Below are 17,160 nucleotides of genomic sequence, written 5' to 3' on the forward strand. Positions count from 1 at the left end.
GGAAGGTGCAATAGAATGAACATACAGTTCAAAAACCTGTAACTTGTTAACTTAAACTACACAATAGTTATGCTACTCAAATCTTACCACCTTAAAAATGCACACAGAACTACTTATCGTACCATACTGTATACTTCAAGACAAAGTACTATTCAAAAAAACATATTCATGGTACAGGGATAAACTTTGTAGTTTATTTATACTGTGAAATGCAACAAAAACTTCTGATCACTCACCTACGCTGGAAAAAGAAATCCTGTTCGCTAGCATTGTTCAGTGGTTTTTGTTGGTAAAATTGTAATGACTTTCACTAAGCAAACGCTAAAAAGATAGGGAATTCGAATGCCCACTTCTTCAGCTTTTGGGGATACTTCAATAAATTTAATGATCTGAATTGTCAAAATTCTAGACAGAGAATTAAAACAGTTTTTACAGAAGCTAAGAATACCCAATCTCAAGTATATTGAAAAGAATAATTCGAGCTGTATGAGATGAAAATGATGCAACCGTATCAAACCTAAAAATCTAAAAAGGGTTTTATTTTTTGAGAAATCAAAAACTACCAAGTTGACTAAGTGCTCTATGTTAATCATTATGAGTATGTAGGGTAAGGTACAATTAAGCTTTTAAATCTTGGAATACACAGTTTGTGTAAGCATTATGCAATTGGGAATGTCATCTACACAGTATTTTAACTAAAACTTGAAAATCTTGATATCTGCATATGAAAAAGTCGTTAAAAAGTTACATCTAGATTCAGCTGTACAAAGAAATACACATTACTTCAGGAATGAAGTAAAGGCTTTAGCAGTTAGGCATTTTGCTTAAAAAAGTGTTTAAAGTATTTTAAATTACTTAGACTTTTAAATAGTAGAGTTAGTCTGTCAGAATTCATTTTTCCGCCAAACACAACTCAAGGTAATGCAAAGCAGAAATAAAGGGCACATGGTCAAAAATTATTTTTGAGAGAAATGGAAGGAAGATTAACTTTCTAGAAAATGCCATCTTTTAAAGCCATATTTGCTTGACTTTGAAACTTAAAATGTTTATTCTGTGTGTTTAGTACATGTCAATTCCCTGCTGAAGAGCAATGAATATGCTGACAAGCTTAGAAATGACAATATGAATAGCATCAGACAATAACTGTCCTCCCAAAGCATACAAGGAAACCAGTAAGGAAACAATCATGGGGGAAAGTCTTACCTGGGGATTTTGTTTATTTTAAATTTCATAGAAGGTAAAATATTTTCTGGATTCAAACAAGTGAATAACAAACTGCCTTTGATAGGGGCACCAATATCAGGCAGTTCAATGACTGGTGACTAACCAAATAAAAAAAAAAAAAGAAGCAGTTATTGGTCTTGCTAACATCAGCTTACTTTTGTTTTAACATAGCGCTCTTAAAAGCTGTACAGAACTCCATCTTATACAGAGCTACCCCCTTTTGAAAATGTGTTCTAAAGTGCCAGTATTATTTACAAAGATTTCTTAGCCAAAAGTCTGGCCCGTTGTGGCATCAGGTGAAGAAGTCATCCCAGCTCTGCTATCATTTACATTCACCAAGGGAAATTCTGGGAAATCAGCACTTGTCCCTGGTCCCCGAAGGTTCACCTGTCCATTGGCAGTGCTAAACTGAGATGATATTCCAGCTCTTGCCCCATGGTACTGAGCTCTAAAGGGCTGCTCAAAGGAGCTAATTTGATATGCTTGATGAACAGGCTGTGCCTCTGCTTTCTTCTGAGAAGTTACTTGATCCAAGAAGTCCTGTGTAGAAGAGGAAGAAGAATGATTTGCCTCATCACCTGAAAAGGGAAAAGGGTGCTGCGAATCACCAACCATTAGTCCAAAATGAGACTTGTCTGGAGTTGTTCTTAATGGAGAGTTCATTCCCGATCGAAAGCTATTGACGGGTATAGACGTGTAGACCTTCTCCATGGAAGGAAATGCTGGCTGGGTTGTAAGAGTCTGGTTATCAGTCACAAAATTAAGGCTCGGGTTGTTCAAATAGGCATCATTTTGGCTAGTTCTGTCCAAAGCTTGTTGTAAAAACTTTGAATATTCTTGTAACATACTAGCTTTATCTGATGAGGAAGCTTGAGAGCTTGTTCCAACTGTCTCAGATTGGGTGACCTCAGACACTTCAGAAGAATTGATTGATATACTGGAGGTCACCTCAGTGTCAGCCACACTGAAAGATATCTCATGTTGTCCATTAGCCTTGTGTGAATAATGGTCTAACAGAGTTTGCAGTACCTCATCTGGAATGACATTTTTGTCATGGTTACCTTTAATTTCAACATTCAGTGCCTGTGTGTCTAATATTGAGGCTGTAGCAGTTTCATCAATGACACTAGCCACAGCTGCTTGTGTTACCGAAGGTTGAGCTGCTATGGTACTTACATTCAAGGCATATTCTCTACTGTTATTACTAGCTGCTTGTAGATACCTCTTTTTCTTTAAAAACTGCATTGCATCATCATAATTAGTGCTGCTGTGTACAGGTTTACTGGGCCCTTCCTGTAACGTGTCAACTTGATCAATGTCAGCATTACCTTCAGAGTCCAGTAAACTTTGCTTATCCACAAGATCAAAGGCATACTTTGAAACCTTGTTGTCTTCATATGTAGATAAAGGTGAAATGGTTTGACTTTGCTCAAGTGGCTGTTTCAGACTCCTCTTACTGTTAACTTTTTTGAGAACAAGCTTAGGTGGGTGTATTTCTCCAGAATTTGCTTCTTCTAAGTGCGTCCCACTGACCGAAGAATGTGGCATCTCAACGGCATATTCCGCTACCATATATTCATCTTTTACTTTAGTACTAGAAGAGTACAAAGGCAAATAGTCATTTTTGTCCTTCTTCTGTTCCGATTTATCTGTACTTTCCTTATCCCCCGATTTTGTTTTCTCTGTTTTCTGCCTTTTCTTCTTTGGCAAGGAGCTGTCCTTCATAGGCGTAGAGAAACCAGAATCTTCCTCTGATGGCAAAAAGCCAACTTTGGTGGCACTTCTGTTCGGTTTCTTGTCGCGGTTCTCATGGCACATACGTTTATGTTTCAGCACACGATCAGTCCTGGAGAAATACTGCAAAAAGTTTTTTAAATTATTATTATAGGAAAAGTAAGTATATTAGCAGAAAGAAAAGAAACTTTTTTTTTCTAACAAATTCACTTGACAATTCATCCAGTTTACTGATTTCTAATGAAGTGTCAAACAGTATATAATCAATAAAATCAAGCACAGACAGTTGTGACTCTGCTCTACCTGTGCACCAAGACAACCCACCTTAACAGAAAAAACATTTTTTGTATGTTTATTTGTATACACATGACTACAACACCTGGAGAAATACTTATCTGTACTACTTGGGAATTGACTGATGTTTTGTTTTTCAATTGCAAAAGATTTCACGAAGTTACCTTACCTGCAAACAATATTCACACTGGTAGGGCTTCTCTCCACTGTGAGTTCTTTTGTGCCTTTCCATGTGATATTTCTGAATAAACCTCATACCACATTCATCACAACGAAATGGCTTTTCACCTGATAAAAAAACGTAGCAATGTTAATCTAAAAAAATAAATCAATGTTCTTATATACAATTACCAGGTCAAATACTACTTTCTCTATTAGAAGTAATAAAGAGGAGGATTTAGCCTGTTGCTATTGAAAAACAACATAGGGCTTGATCACATCACTATTTTCCCAGTACTCAGTAGCTGATGCCTCAAAAATATTTTAAGCTTTTACACAAAAAAAAAAAACCCACCCACCTTTAAAACTAAATTCTTACCCCCTCTTTCTAATGTAGATGCAGATATCTGTCTTAAACCTAACAAATTAAGAACTGCAAAGATAGCCTTCCTGAACTGCTCCTACATAATATATTTTTTAGGGCAGATGATTGTATAAAAATACCTCAAAATACCTAACCAACTCGTTAAAACAAACCCATCCCTTCTAGAAAAGAATTATGCATTTCCAAGATTTTAACTTAACATTTTTGTAGGGTACTCTGTATTTTGCATATTGTTTTCCATTATCTGTATGTAGAATTGAAATAGCTGCTCTTAAAAAATCCAACTATTTTGGTTGGAATCCCAATTATTTTTTTTAATTCATTAATTAATTTAAAATATTTTCTTTTAAAAACTAAGCTGAAAACAAGGAAACTCTGTAGCTGAACTGGCGTTTGCATACTTACAGGCTTTTCTGTTTGGTTGGTTTGGTTTTGGTTATTGTTTTTTACTTTCATGAAATATTTGTTCAAACAGTATCCATTGCCCTGAATTCATCTTAGTTCTCCTCTTACTTTTCCCCACAAAACAGCCCTGCAATGATCCTTTCAGAACATGGGGTAACTCTATTTTTATTTCTTTTAACTTTTGCCTTGCATCTTCCCTCTGATAATTTTATTTTCCAGGTTTCTCTGACAAAATCTAAAAATTCCAAGTGCATTGAAAAGTTAGTTTTGCTTTTACAAAAGTTCACTATTATTTAACAGAACTCATCCTGAACAACAGTAAACTTTCCTCTTCATATTTACTATGAAATCTTTTGAACTGACATAGAATTGTCTTGGCAGCATCTGTCAATATCCTCTTTGTTCTGGATACTGTACTGCACTGACTTTTGGGATACAAAATCATAGATTGATAAACAATCTATCTTTTGTTTCCAGAAATATACAGACTATTTCTATTTTTCTGAGGTAGTTTAATTCTTTTAAAATTATTTTATTAAATTATTACTAATAATTAATTGTCCAAATGTTAATAAATTTTAATTTATTATTTAAAATGTTGTTAGAGCGTATATTTTCCATTTAGAATGGAAAATGTGGCTATTTCCATTTAGCCACATCCTTCTACAAATGGAAATATGGTACCTTAAAATAAGATGCCAGTATTTATAGAAACCAGAATGGAAAATACCTGTATCACCCACACATTTGCTCCTAGTCAGATCATTAATGCCTAGAGTTTCAACCTTCTTAATTCCAAGCAATTTCTAAATCCCTCTCTTTGTAAGCCTATGCCCTATGTCCCATTATTAATACTTACCTCTCCATATGGCTTCTCAGCCAACTCCTTTCTTGGATGAAATTATTCCAATTTATTCTCTCCTAAATCAAATTATCTCCTCTCCTAAGATCTCTCAGCTTCCATCAGTTCTTTTGCTACAGGCTCACAACCTCAGCATCCTAACTCTTCTTTCACATTTAGTCAAAGACTAACTTTTACCATTTCTTGCTTATTAATAATTACCATAAAATGTTGCTTTTTTCAGCACCCTTTAAAAATTCTAACATCTATCATATTCTCTCATACCATCTATAAGCAAATCCTACCCTCTGGCCTATTTCTCAGCTTTCAAACTCCAGTTTCGTTCTTCGTGTTCTCTTTATTCGTTAGGCTCCCTTACTGCTATGGTGTTTTACTTGCATCAAACCTGTTGAGGCTTTCTGAATCAAATTCCAAACCCTGTCTTCACTTTTAAAGAAGATGAGGCAAGAGGTTTAGGTCTCGTTGTTCTAGGTTAATCACAGGAACACTTCCATTCCCAAGGACAACTACTTAATCCTTGTCACTTACTGTTTCCTTTCCCTTTGCTCCACTATCCTACTTTGTGTTTCTTTTAAATCACCCCTTCGAACAACTCTCCTTACGTTGTCTGGAAGTTTGCTTTCACACTTAGACTTTTTTAGCCAAAGGAGCAGCTGTTTGGGATGAAAACTACCCTGGGCCTTACAGAAGCCAAACCAAGTCAGAGATGCAAGACAGCTCAGTCCTGTTCTAGCTTTGAAGAGCCCTCTAAGGAGCCATCTCGCTAGCCCAGCAAGGCTCGAGTGCAGAGCGCTTCATTGATACATTTACCTTCAGCCCTATATCCATTCCTGTAAGTGAATGGTCACTTCAAGTTCCTTAACATTTGTCTACCCAAGCTGGCTATTTGCTGGCAGAAGACTCTCCCAGCTACTTATTCCCTTTTCAAGGCTTAAAGAAGGCCAAACAGGGCTTCTGAGGTTTTTAGTTGTAGAGTACTACCACCACCAGCTATTTTGGAGACTTTGAGAGTACATATGAAGGCACCGCTGGCCATGCCTCAACAGGAAGAAAAGTTTGAGGACACTGCCCTTGAATTACTTGGCACAACACAGAAAACAGTATTTTTCAGTAAAATTCCAGAATAGTCTGGAAATGAGTTTAAGAAATACTTTGTGAAAGTGATACCATACTTAATTCTTGCTCTAATCTTCACAAGAAAGATAATATTAGAAAAAGATTAAAAAATAATATGAAGATATGCTTCCTATAATAATTTCTTCCTAGCAGAAGCCTGGAACTTCAGATGCTTTCTGCAATTTTCTTGTACTTTTCAAACAGGATCTACCGCAAATGGAGGAGATCATTAATAACAACCTTTTGCTAATGTAGGGAGAATCCAGGACATATTTTTCTGAAATGTCTTGGTGATTTGGAAAGAATCACATGTAGAAAAAAAAAGGTCAAAATTTAAAAATACAATAAATAATTTTAAGCATTACTTATGATAACAGACTGTGTTTTGTGTTTACGTTGGAAATCTATTAAAACTGAGCAACAGAACTGTTTATAAAGTGTGGTACAAATACTGTGTGGAGAAAGGCTGTAACAATTATAAACCCCTAGGTATTTTAAAATCTAAACAGACAAAACGCAAATTATAAGATACCAAAGGCGGCAATAAAAAAGCAGCATGACTGAATAATAAGGTGCTTGAATTGTTAGCCCCAATGTTGCTTTATTTTTTTAAAATGTAATCTCATTTTTTGTGTTTAAAATGGAAAGTAGGGTGGGTTACAGAATTAGGACATATGAATACATGAGTGGGTAAGGTGTACATCTAAAGATGTAACATCCCTAAGCAAAAAGAAAGCAGACATATTTGGAAAAAAAAAAATTCAGCATCTTCGTGAGCCTAGTAAACTCAAAATATGAAAATATTTTTGTACCAATGACTCTTCCCTCTCTTACAACTGAAATGGCGATTTTCTGTACCATTAGCGACAAGTTTAGCAGCGGGGTTCTAGCACAGCTGCTCTCCTCTACATACAATTATTTCTGGTAAGTGAATTTTGTATTAATGCAACGTCTGCTTTTAGATGCAACTATTTAATTATTTACACAGAATAAGGCTGTTCATTGATTGCTTCCTAACTCTCTCATAACATTTCATTTGAAGAAGTGGTTCAGAGAACTGAATTCGAATCACACTGGAATTAGTTGGAGCACCTATAAATTCAGGGCTTGTAACAGGCATAAAATGGGGCTTCCAAGTGTTACCACTGTCTTTGATTAGCTTAAAATAAACGGGAATATTTGATAAACGTGCTGCTCTTCATCACTGTTTTGAACACTGTACAAAAGCTGGTGCTAAAAGCAGAGAGATAAAAACGAAAATAAAAAGAAAAAACACAGTATTGAATTTGTAAGGAATATTTCTTAAAATAGTATGAATAATACAAAGAGACCTTTCCTTTACTTCCATCAAAGTGACACACTGACCCACTGCTCACCTTCTGGTGAGAGAAGCAAGCTGAAAATTCAGCTTTTCTGGATGGGTTCAATTATGCATTCCTGAACAACAGAGTAACACTACACAAACAGCTAAAGCCCAGTAGTGAATATTGCCACATGGAACTGAAAGCACAGGCAGGTATGTAGAATGCCAATTAGCTACACTATAACTGGGCCATGCCAAAAATCAAGCAGTAGTCAAATACTTTCTAAGTAAATGGATTTCAAAAAAGCTTTTTCACTCCTGGAAGCTGGGTCTTACATGTTTTCTTCTAACCACACACTAGCTGTCACCTAGAAAAACACCCGTAATTCAAAAATTTAAACTCAGTCATAATCTTCAATTTTCTGAGGAACAACCAAACTATACCTCAAGGTGCTAAGGAAAGGAGGAAAACATAGTTATCTAAAAAAGTCAGATAACAATACAGTTAATTTGTTAAATGGCAGCTTATTCTCTGCTAAACAAAGACTAGTATGTGTAAGAGCTGGCAAAAAAAAACCTGCAACGCCCCCACCACCACACCCTCCCTCCAAAGCTTACAATCAACACAGAATTCTCATTAGAGCTAGAAGTTGAATTTTAAAAGACAATTACATCCATTTATAAAATATTTGCAGTCAGGTGTTAATTAACTGTATTGCCCAGACTCTCTTTTTCAAAGCCACAATAATCCTCACTTAAAAAAAAAAATTTCTTCTGAAAAATGGGAAGACTGCACTTAAATGTTTGCCTTGAGGCGGGGGTACAGATTGAGCAGATAGATGGAAGAGAGTGAATAAGCATTCTTTTCAAGAATAATATCTACACAAAGCAAAGGCAGCATGGTTCACCAATTCAGAGCCAGAGGAAAGCCTAGGAGCAGAACAAAGACACTGGACAGAAGAATGGAGGATTCTTCTGTGGGTGACTGGCTGAAGGAAACCTACTTAGTCTGTACTCGTGGCAACCTAGGATACTAAAATCCCATAAACAGCAGGGCATTTCTGCATGTAACTCCCTCTACACTGCTCTGAAAATTCATTTTGCAGTTTTTTCTCCCTCTCAACTCTTACACATGCACACACTGCACTGCATGTTAGTAACTTTCATATCCATTTAAATGCTACAGCCAAGAAACACTGTGCACATTCACCAGCTCTGCTTTTCTGAAAAAGAGGCTGAGAAATTGGCATCTAGTCCAAAGGGACCATATAACAAAATATTTAAAAAGGGATTGAAAGGCCATGCACCAAAATGCCAAAAACCCAATGAAGCCAAACCTATTAAAGAATGTGATTCTGTGCAGTGCAAGAAGATAAAAAAATAAACATATATAAACTTTAACTCTCTTTCTCTTAAAACTTCAGGCCTTATTTGACCTATATTGCATATTTTTTAAACGAAGGCTCTTATTTTTAGAATAGTTCTGAATTAAACCTTTCAAAAAAAACACCAAAAGTTAAATGTAAAGCTGATACTAATACCTTTAGGGTTAGGCATTTTGGCCATTTTAGTCCCGGCACTTTTCCATCAAATTCCAAAATAAATATAAATAAATACATAAATAAATCTACTGAAATGTAATTTGGAAGTCCCCACTGTCTGAATTGACTTGATACAACAAAAGAACTGCTTAACAAACTTTGACTTTTATGAATGCACAAACTTCAAGATTTGCTATTCTGGGGCTATTTATAGAATACTACTTTCAGATTTGCTTACTAGAGTTTATACTCACTTTACAGCCAAAGAAAAGTGGAGCAAGTTGAAAGCACAAAACTAGTTTATTTTTTAAAGTTTTATAACATCTGTTAAGTTAAAACAAACTACAACAGGGTTTAGGCTGCATACTTATTACCAGAAACCTTGCCTGAGTGGGGAAACAGTTTTTAAGCACGCCAGTAAAGATACTCAAGGCACTATACTCACCAGTATGAATCTTCTCATGCCTCTGTAGCAGGTACTTCTGTATGAAACGCATGTCGCACTGACTGCACTGAAATGGTTTTTCACCTTGAACAATATAATTCCACATCCGTAAGTTAATAACTACACACTGTTGTTTCTGATAACTACTTTTGAGGAATATTAAAATGTCTATTAAAAAACCAGCATCTGAGCGAATTCCAAAAATATTCTAATACCAAAAACCATTAGCCTTACTAAGTATATGAACTGCAGAATTCTTTCCATGATCCCCAGAGTCACATTAAGACTAGCACGGAAGAGTGATCTGAAACGGCTGTAATTTCCTCATGAACAAGATCAATCGCGATGCTGGCATAAGACTGCATTCAGGATACTGGCAAGCTATTATAACGGTAAGTACCTTTTTCACTTCTCCGAACCAGAGAGATACCTCATCAGGCAAATAAGCAGCCGGAGCACATTTTACAAAGGGGTCAATTTTGGCACTTAGGCTACAAGTCAACCCATTACTTTCTGATAAAGAAAGAAAAGAAACCTTGTAAACAGTTAGGTCTTCAGTTTGTTAAACATATGTTGATTTTTTTTTTCTGGTATTCTTTTGACACTTTGGTGCATGGAATCTCTAAACTTAGATGCCAAGTTAGCTACACTCTTAAAAATGAAATTCGCGTAGAGCTGAAAACATTTTTTAACATAAGTAAACAACTCTTTATATAGTAGAAAAGAAAATACTGAAGTCAAGCAGTACCTGTATGAATGAAGACATGTCTCTGTAAATGGTAGTTGGTTCTAAAGGCAGCATTGCAATGCTCACAAACATGAGATTTGTGGGTTTTCAGACCAAGTGATCCATCCTCATTTATTGTAAGGATCTATTTTAAAAAGAGTAAAATTTGTTCTCACACTACCCTCTAAAGATGTCTTATTAACTACAAAAAAAAAAAACATTATTTTTTTTGATACAGAAAATTTAAATATTTCAGGTAAAACAATGTTGATTTCTGCAAAGCTATGTATTAGGCTTTTCATATACATTTCCAATTACAGTCCAATCCAACTTGTGTCTCCTTGTGTTATTAAGAGGTATTTCAACAGGACGGAGACAAAAGCAGCTCATGGAATATCAGCTTAGAGCTCCCCTATTCACAGCTAAGTAACTTTATATGCTACTGTTTACTTTGTCCGTTTGTTGGAAAGGACGCACAGTAACCAAACCACCTCTGGGCACTGAACCATGGATAATCATATTTTGAAGCAAAAGTGAAAAGTTATATATATTCTTTTTGCAAATCACGATTGTTAATGTTTGCTAAAAGTCTTTAAAACTTATCCAGGATAGTCATACAAATTACCTAAATCTACATAATATCAATTGTCTTAGAGATGAAATTGTATTTTAAAAACCAAAACCCCAAAGCCAAACAAACAAGAAAATAGTATTCTCTTCCCCTTTCAAGTTTTTCACGCAATAAAATATTGCTCACTCAATATACATATTAAAGCATCTCTTTGACAAATTCAACTTGCCACACTCAATTGCTTTGCTGTCAAAGCAAGCCGCTATTTTCATATAAAACTGAAAAAACTTAAATGAAAAAAATTGCACCATATCTACCTTATTCAATAAAGCTCATCATAGGTTTTCTCTAATTTGTCAAAAAGAAAAAAAACAAACCCCAAAGTCTCTACTATCTCTGGCAAGAGAGTAAGAAAACCAGTAAACAAATTACATTTCCAAAAGTCTTAGTTAACTAGAAACATAACTATAAAGAAGAGCTTAAGTAACCTTAAGTACAACAGTTTAGTCCCTTGTTATTAACAAAAAAATAGTCTGCTGGGGAAACACAGCTGCAATTTGATAAGCTATGATGTTTTAGGGTTTATGATAATGACAGTGATGAGAGAGAGTCAATAACTTAAATAGTATCTCTGCAATATTAGCAAATACTGTAGGATCTACTTAAACAATTTTTAATTCTGCTGCATCAAAACTCAGCAAGAGTGAAAGTCTCAAGCTAAGAAATCCTTGTGCATTCACTCTGAAGGACAAGCACATTCATACGTTTGTAAGAGTGGTATGTTACAGCTCCAGTAAGTCACAGATACAGACAAGTATAAAAACTCTGTTCTGTAACAACATACAGCTAATGAAACACTGACTGGTTATTTAAAAGAAATTTAAATGCATGTTATGAAATGTTTTTTCATATACTATATTGAAATTTTAAAATAATTGTGCAGAAAATACAATTAATTTCACAGTTATCCTAAATCTGGGCTCTTCTACTGCATCCATTCATTGTACCATCTCTTAAATGAAGAAAGTTAACTTTGTCAGTGCGGTTTTTCTCATAAAAGCAACAAAAAAGCTTATGCATGTGCGTGCATGTATGTGTGTGCACATGTGTTTGTGTGCGTGGAAGAGGGAAAAGTAGACAGGATTCATAAAAGCTATTGAGTTCTTATTTATATGATGACTATATTAATATAAAATTAAATTTAAAATGTTTCAATATATTGACTTCCATTTGTAAAAGTCCCAGCTGCCATTTGGATGGAAAATCAATCCCATTACTCTGGGAATACTAACTTAAACTGCAGTAAGCTGTCACCTATGTCAGTCCTTCAGCTTCTTTCTGCCTTTCTATTCTGACAACTTTGAAAAAATGGAAAGAGAGACTCTGAAAAAGAACCTGTTTTAACAATTCGCCTGATCATTGTTCAATCTTTTGTCATCTCAAAAGACTAACACTGACAGACTGGGAGATAAAAAGGAAGCATGCAAGTACACGTCTATACAAAGAGGGACACATGCCTCTCCTACCTTGCCATGTTTCCATGGAAGTGATCTGTGGAGGTACTCAACCTAGATCTCCTTTTTTTATCAAAGGGAGAAGTATCTGGATGCACAGGATTTGGAACTTGCTTCCACACCCAATCTGAAACAATTTCTCAATTTTCTGAGGATACAACAGGTGCAACCTAATTTGATAGTGCTTCAAGGAAGACTGAGGGGTCTCAGTCCCAGGCCAACAAAAAGGAGGTTTTGGAGTTTTTCCTGGTGTTACGGTGAGTTTTCCTTCAATGTATACACAGTCTGGGTTGATTTCAGAGTAGACTTATTTTAATGCTGCTGCGTGATCATATAGAACGGATTTTTGCCTATCAGAACAGCCTGTATATGTTCTATTTTAAGTCTGAAGATTAATACTGATTTGGGGAATTACTAGAAGATATAACACTGCTACCTCATGAGGTGAAATGATTCTGGTTTTATCTGAAGTGCGTCTCAATAGAAGAAAATTGTTTTCAGACATACAGGGATACATACTCTTCATGAATGGATCTACAAAACAAATTTTGAAGTAACAAACCAGCAGCTATGGCAAGAATCTTTTGCTATAAATACATATATGAAGATGATTATGACCACAGGAATATTCCCTACTGGCAAATTATTTTTATATATATTAATAAACTGTTTAGAATTTTCAAAACTACCATTTTAGATTTCTTTTTAAAAACTTTTCACTATTATGCATGAAGCATATAAAATTATCAGGCTCACAGAAAAGCACAACTATTATTAGATAGATACAGAGTAATGATTTATAAATTGTCTACAAAGCTACTGACTCATAATTTAAAAAAAAATATTTGGAGAGAGAACTGCCTGGAGAGACAGATGCTAAAATATGTCAAGGGTTCATGTTGCTAAAAAGAGTTCAAAGAAAAACACTGTTATATCAGGTTTTGTTTTGGGTCTCTGGTGAACTTCAGAACTGCATCTTTACTGAGCAAACAAACAATTTCCAGCCTAACTACTTCAAATGCTAATGAAATTAGTCATAGTCAACCAAATCTTCAGGTTCTTTTAATCTTGGTTTTGCCAAATCAACGTCTTACTTTTGCTGGTGAACGCTGTTTTCTTTTCTTCTTTTTCTGCAAATCTACTGGCTCTCGTATTTGTTTTTTGTCTCGTTTCTGTTGTTCAGATGCATCAGTAAAGGTAATTTCTTGCTTTACACTGATCTGTTAAGATACCAAGTGCCAGTTTCAGGTAAGGTTCTCACTACAGAAAAGCAATTTTTCAATTTTAGAAGATGACAAACTGCTGAAACAGAAAACCTTTTTCTAAGGGAATTATCTTGTGGCTTCATTCTTTCAGAAATTTAAGTGAAAGGAATAATAAGTATCTTAAGTAAAAAGGGCATAGTTAATTTCTACAGTGACATTTTGATGTATCCTTTCATTCATCTCCCAAAGCCTTTTTTCCTCCTGACCTGTGTTGATTTTGAGATCAGTTCTTATATTAAAATCACTTCCATCTGTAAAACCATTCAGTTTTTCATACCTATTTTACTTTAGTCCATGTGTTGTCAATGCAAGATTTAACAGAATAGTTTATTATATATTTAAGACAGAAGTATTTTTTATGAAAACAATAGTGCTAGTGAAGTTTTTTTTCCAAAAAATAATCTAATGTAAACTTTAATAAAGAGCATGATACTCTAACATTTTTCTAATGCCTGAATCACCTGATCTACAGCTAACAGGGTAGTGTTTTAACAATGCTACCTTTCTAAAGATTATTCTTCGTATATAAGGCTATCTACTTTTAAAGTCCTGGTAATTATCCTTTATGTTTGAAGAGTAACAGTGATGATGTGCTGCATTACAGACAGATGCTCTGTTTTCACAAAGGAAGTCATCTATACTCTCTCTGGGAAAGCTGAGGTACACCTTCTATGAGATATCGAGGAGGGGCATATTTATGGTCATGTATGAAGTGTCACAGTCCAACCTGCAGTGTGAATGCAATTGCTAAGCGTCCACATACTTTGAAAACATACAAGATGCTTCCTATAGCAAAAGAAACTAAATAGTACTACGAACAGCATAAACAGTATGCACCTTTTAATAACGCTATTTATTCTGGTTTGTAGTTACCCTTGAACATTAAATATATTTTAAAGAGCACATTTTAACGCATTAATTCTATGGTAGCAGCCTGCTTATAAAATATTTATAAAACAGATACTTAAAGATTATACTTAATTGGCAAAATTTATCCACAGCCAGAGACAAATGACATATTCATAAATAGCATCCATTCATAAATATTTTGATAATCAAAATCCAAACAAGCAATTAATAGATTCTTGCCAGAGTAGGATTACACTACCAGATCAAGCTTCCTAGTAATTCCTCCAATATTTCACAAAGAAATTGCTTACAGGGACATTAACGGCATACTGCAGCCCTTGAGGAAGTCTATCCTGCGTATCCATGTCATCATCATTTTTTACCGTCTCCTCATGGACCATGAGTTCATCATGTGAAATCATCTCTTGCTGTCGAAGTTCACTTTCCTGTAACACTTCGTCTGTTGCTAGAATTTCTTGGTGCGCCATAGTCCGATCTTGAAGCACTGCCTCTTGCCGATCTCCCGATACTCCAGACTGGTCGGATACTGCACCCATCCCTACCATAGCCCTGGATGACTGCATTTGGTCTATGCCACCACATTTAAGAAATAATCCTCCCAGCTTGTCTTCAATGTTCATTCTTAAGTGCAATAACCTACAAAGAAAGTTTTAATAGTAAACATCTACAAATGGTGCTCTTGCTTAAAATTTTTTACTTAAAAACATTTTATAAGAACTGTCAGTACTTAACATACACACATGCCCTCCTAAAACTGATACACAAATAAAAGCAAAATGTTGGCTATTGTGGTTCAACATGAAAAGATTCTTCTTTCATACATGTGCATGTGTACACAATTGAACACTTTCAAATCGAAAGTTTCAAATCAAAGTGCCTTCTGATTACTGGCAAAATTCTGGTAATTAAATGATAGCTAATTCCTCCTTCCCATTCCTTAGAAAACTCTTTTTTTTCTCCCGTGTGCCCTTTTTATTCTGTTCCCTTTTTCTGTTTTGACTGTCTGTTACAAATGCCTCTTTCATATTGGTCCTGTTCTCCCTACTTCCTTGTTCTTTAAGTGCCCTTTCAGCGCTGCTACCCCAGGGCATACTGTAGCTGCTGGAACATCTTATTATCCGCAAGTAAGTGAAAACTGGGCTGCACCCAAAGCAGTGTGGCCAGCAGGGCAAGGGAGGGGATTCCGCCTCTCTGCTCTGCTCTGGTGAGACCCCCCCATGCGGTGCTGCGTCCAGCTCTGGAGCCCTCAGCACAGGAAAGACACAGACTTGTTGGAGAGGGTCCAGAGGATGCCACAAAAATGATCAGAGGGATGGAACAGCTCTGCTGTGAGGTTGTTCAGCCTGGAGAAGAGAGGCTCCAGGGAGACCTTAATGCAGCCGGCCAGGACTTAAAGGGCGCTTGTAAGAAAGATGGGGACAGACTTTCTACCAGGGCCTGTAGCAATAGGACAAGGGGTAGAGGTTTTAAACTGAAAGAGGGTAGATATAGACTAGAGATAAGGAAGAAATTTTTCCCAATGAGGGAGGTGAAACCCTGGCACAGGTTGCCCAGAGAGGCGGTAGATGCCCCATCCCTGGAAACATTCCAGGCCAGGCTGGACGGGGCTCTGAGCAACCTGATCTGGTTGCAGATGTCCCTGCTGATGGCAGGAGGGTTGGACTAGATGGCCTTTAAATGTCCCTTCCAACCCAAACTATTCTATGAAAACACAACCTTCTGGCCAAAGGCATATGTCAAATAAAGACTATAGAGAGGTCAAATCTGTTTATAAAAAAGGCATTCACTTTCACACCCACTAAGCAGGAGCATTAGTCAGGAAATACGAATTCCAGTCATGCATAGCAATACCATTACATTGACTGATGGTACACAGATAGATACAAAATCATAATATTCCAACAAGTGTCATAACATACTTGACATGACAAACATGACACAGGTTTTTAACATAGGGTGGCAGGCTTTTGTAAAGCTGGAAGTGGCAAGCATCTTCTTATTCTACTTATTATTATATATGTATGCAAGACAGTCCTAAGAGTCGTCTTCTCCTTGGCATACTGGATGTCCAGTTAGAGCAGTCAGCCTCCTTCACCCAATTCCCCAGACCCGTAACTCCTAACAATTTCACAGTGCTCTGGTCTACTCCTTCAGACAGACAGACAGACATTCTTCTTCCATCCCTCTATGTCCCCACAGCTGGAGGGTAAAGGCTAAACAAAGGCTACAGCAGACACTGGGATGGGAGCAGAGGTACAGTGGAGTTGGACAACACACAGCAGGCCTAGCCAAAGTACAAGATGGGTACCTTGGGGAATATTATGATAATGTCAGCACCTTTGATTTTGATGCATTCAGAATTATGATATAAATGTGATGTTGCTATATTGCTAGTCATCAGCTTCAAATTCTGTCCCCCTAAAGAGTGCAGTATGGTGAAAGGCTCCATCTCCATTCAAGTTTTAAGTCAGAGGCTATGCTTTTTTCCCTGCAGCTCTCAATGACAACTCATAACCAAAGAAATAAGGTCTCTGCCTAGAATTGGCAGGGCCATCACCCTGCAGAACTGCATCAGTGCAAGTCCCTGCCAGTTTAACAGCCTGCCAACGTGCAAAAAGACTGGCTCAAACAAATGTACATGAAATGTTTAAGTTTCAATTTTTAGTTTGATCCATTTGATTGCTTTCCAAATAATTTTCTTCACAGAAAAATCTCTTGAAATTTCTCAATGTGTCTTAAACATTT

The 17,160-nt window shown here is 36.2% G+C and overlaps 1 protein-coding gene across 1 annotated transcript in view; it reads right to left on the reverse strand.

The window, feature by feature from the left end:
- Positions 1–547: 547 nt before the first annotated feature.
- Positions 548–17,160, reverse strand: part of ZNF148 (zinc finger protein 148) — a 31,476-nt gene continuing 14,863 nt past the window's right edge. The window contains exons 3-8 of the mRNA XM_010291274.1: positions 14,706–15,051; positions 13,375–13,500; positions 10,217–10,340; positions 9,469–9,552; positions 3,422–3,540; positions 548–3,081 (exon numbers count right to left, since the gene is read on the reverse strand). Coding sequence (XP_010289576.1) covers positions 1,489–3,081; positions 3,422–3,540; positions 9,469–9,552; positions 10,217–10,340; positions 13,375–13,500; positions 14,706–15,051 — 2,392 coding nt within the window. The 3' untranslated portion in view covers positions 548–1,488. The remainder of the gene's footprint in view (positions 3,082–3,421; positions 3,541–9,468; positions 9,553–10,216; positions 10,341–13,374; positions 13,501–14,705; positions 15,052–17,160) is intronic.

The sequence above is a fragment of the Phaethon lepturus genome, unplaced genomic scaffold (assembly GCF_000687285.1).
Source record: "Phaethon lepturus isolate BGI_N335 unplaced genomic scaffold, ASM68728v1 scaffold14297, whole genome shotgun sequence".
In the NCBI taxonomy this organism is placed as follows: domain Eukaryota; kingdom Metazoa; phylum Chordata; class Aves; order Phaethontiformes; family Phaethontidae; genus Phaethon; species Phaethon lepturus.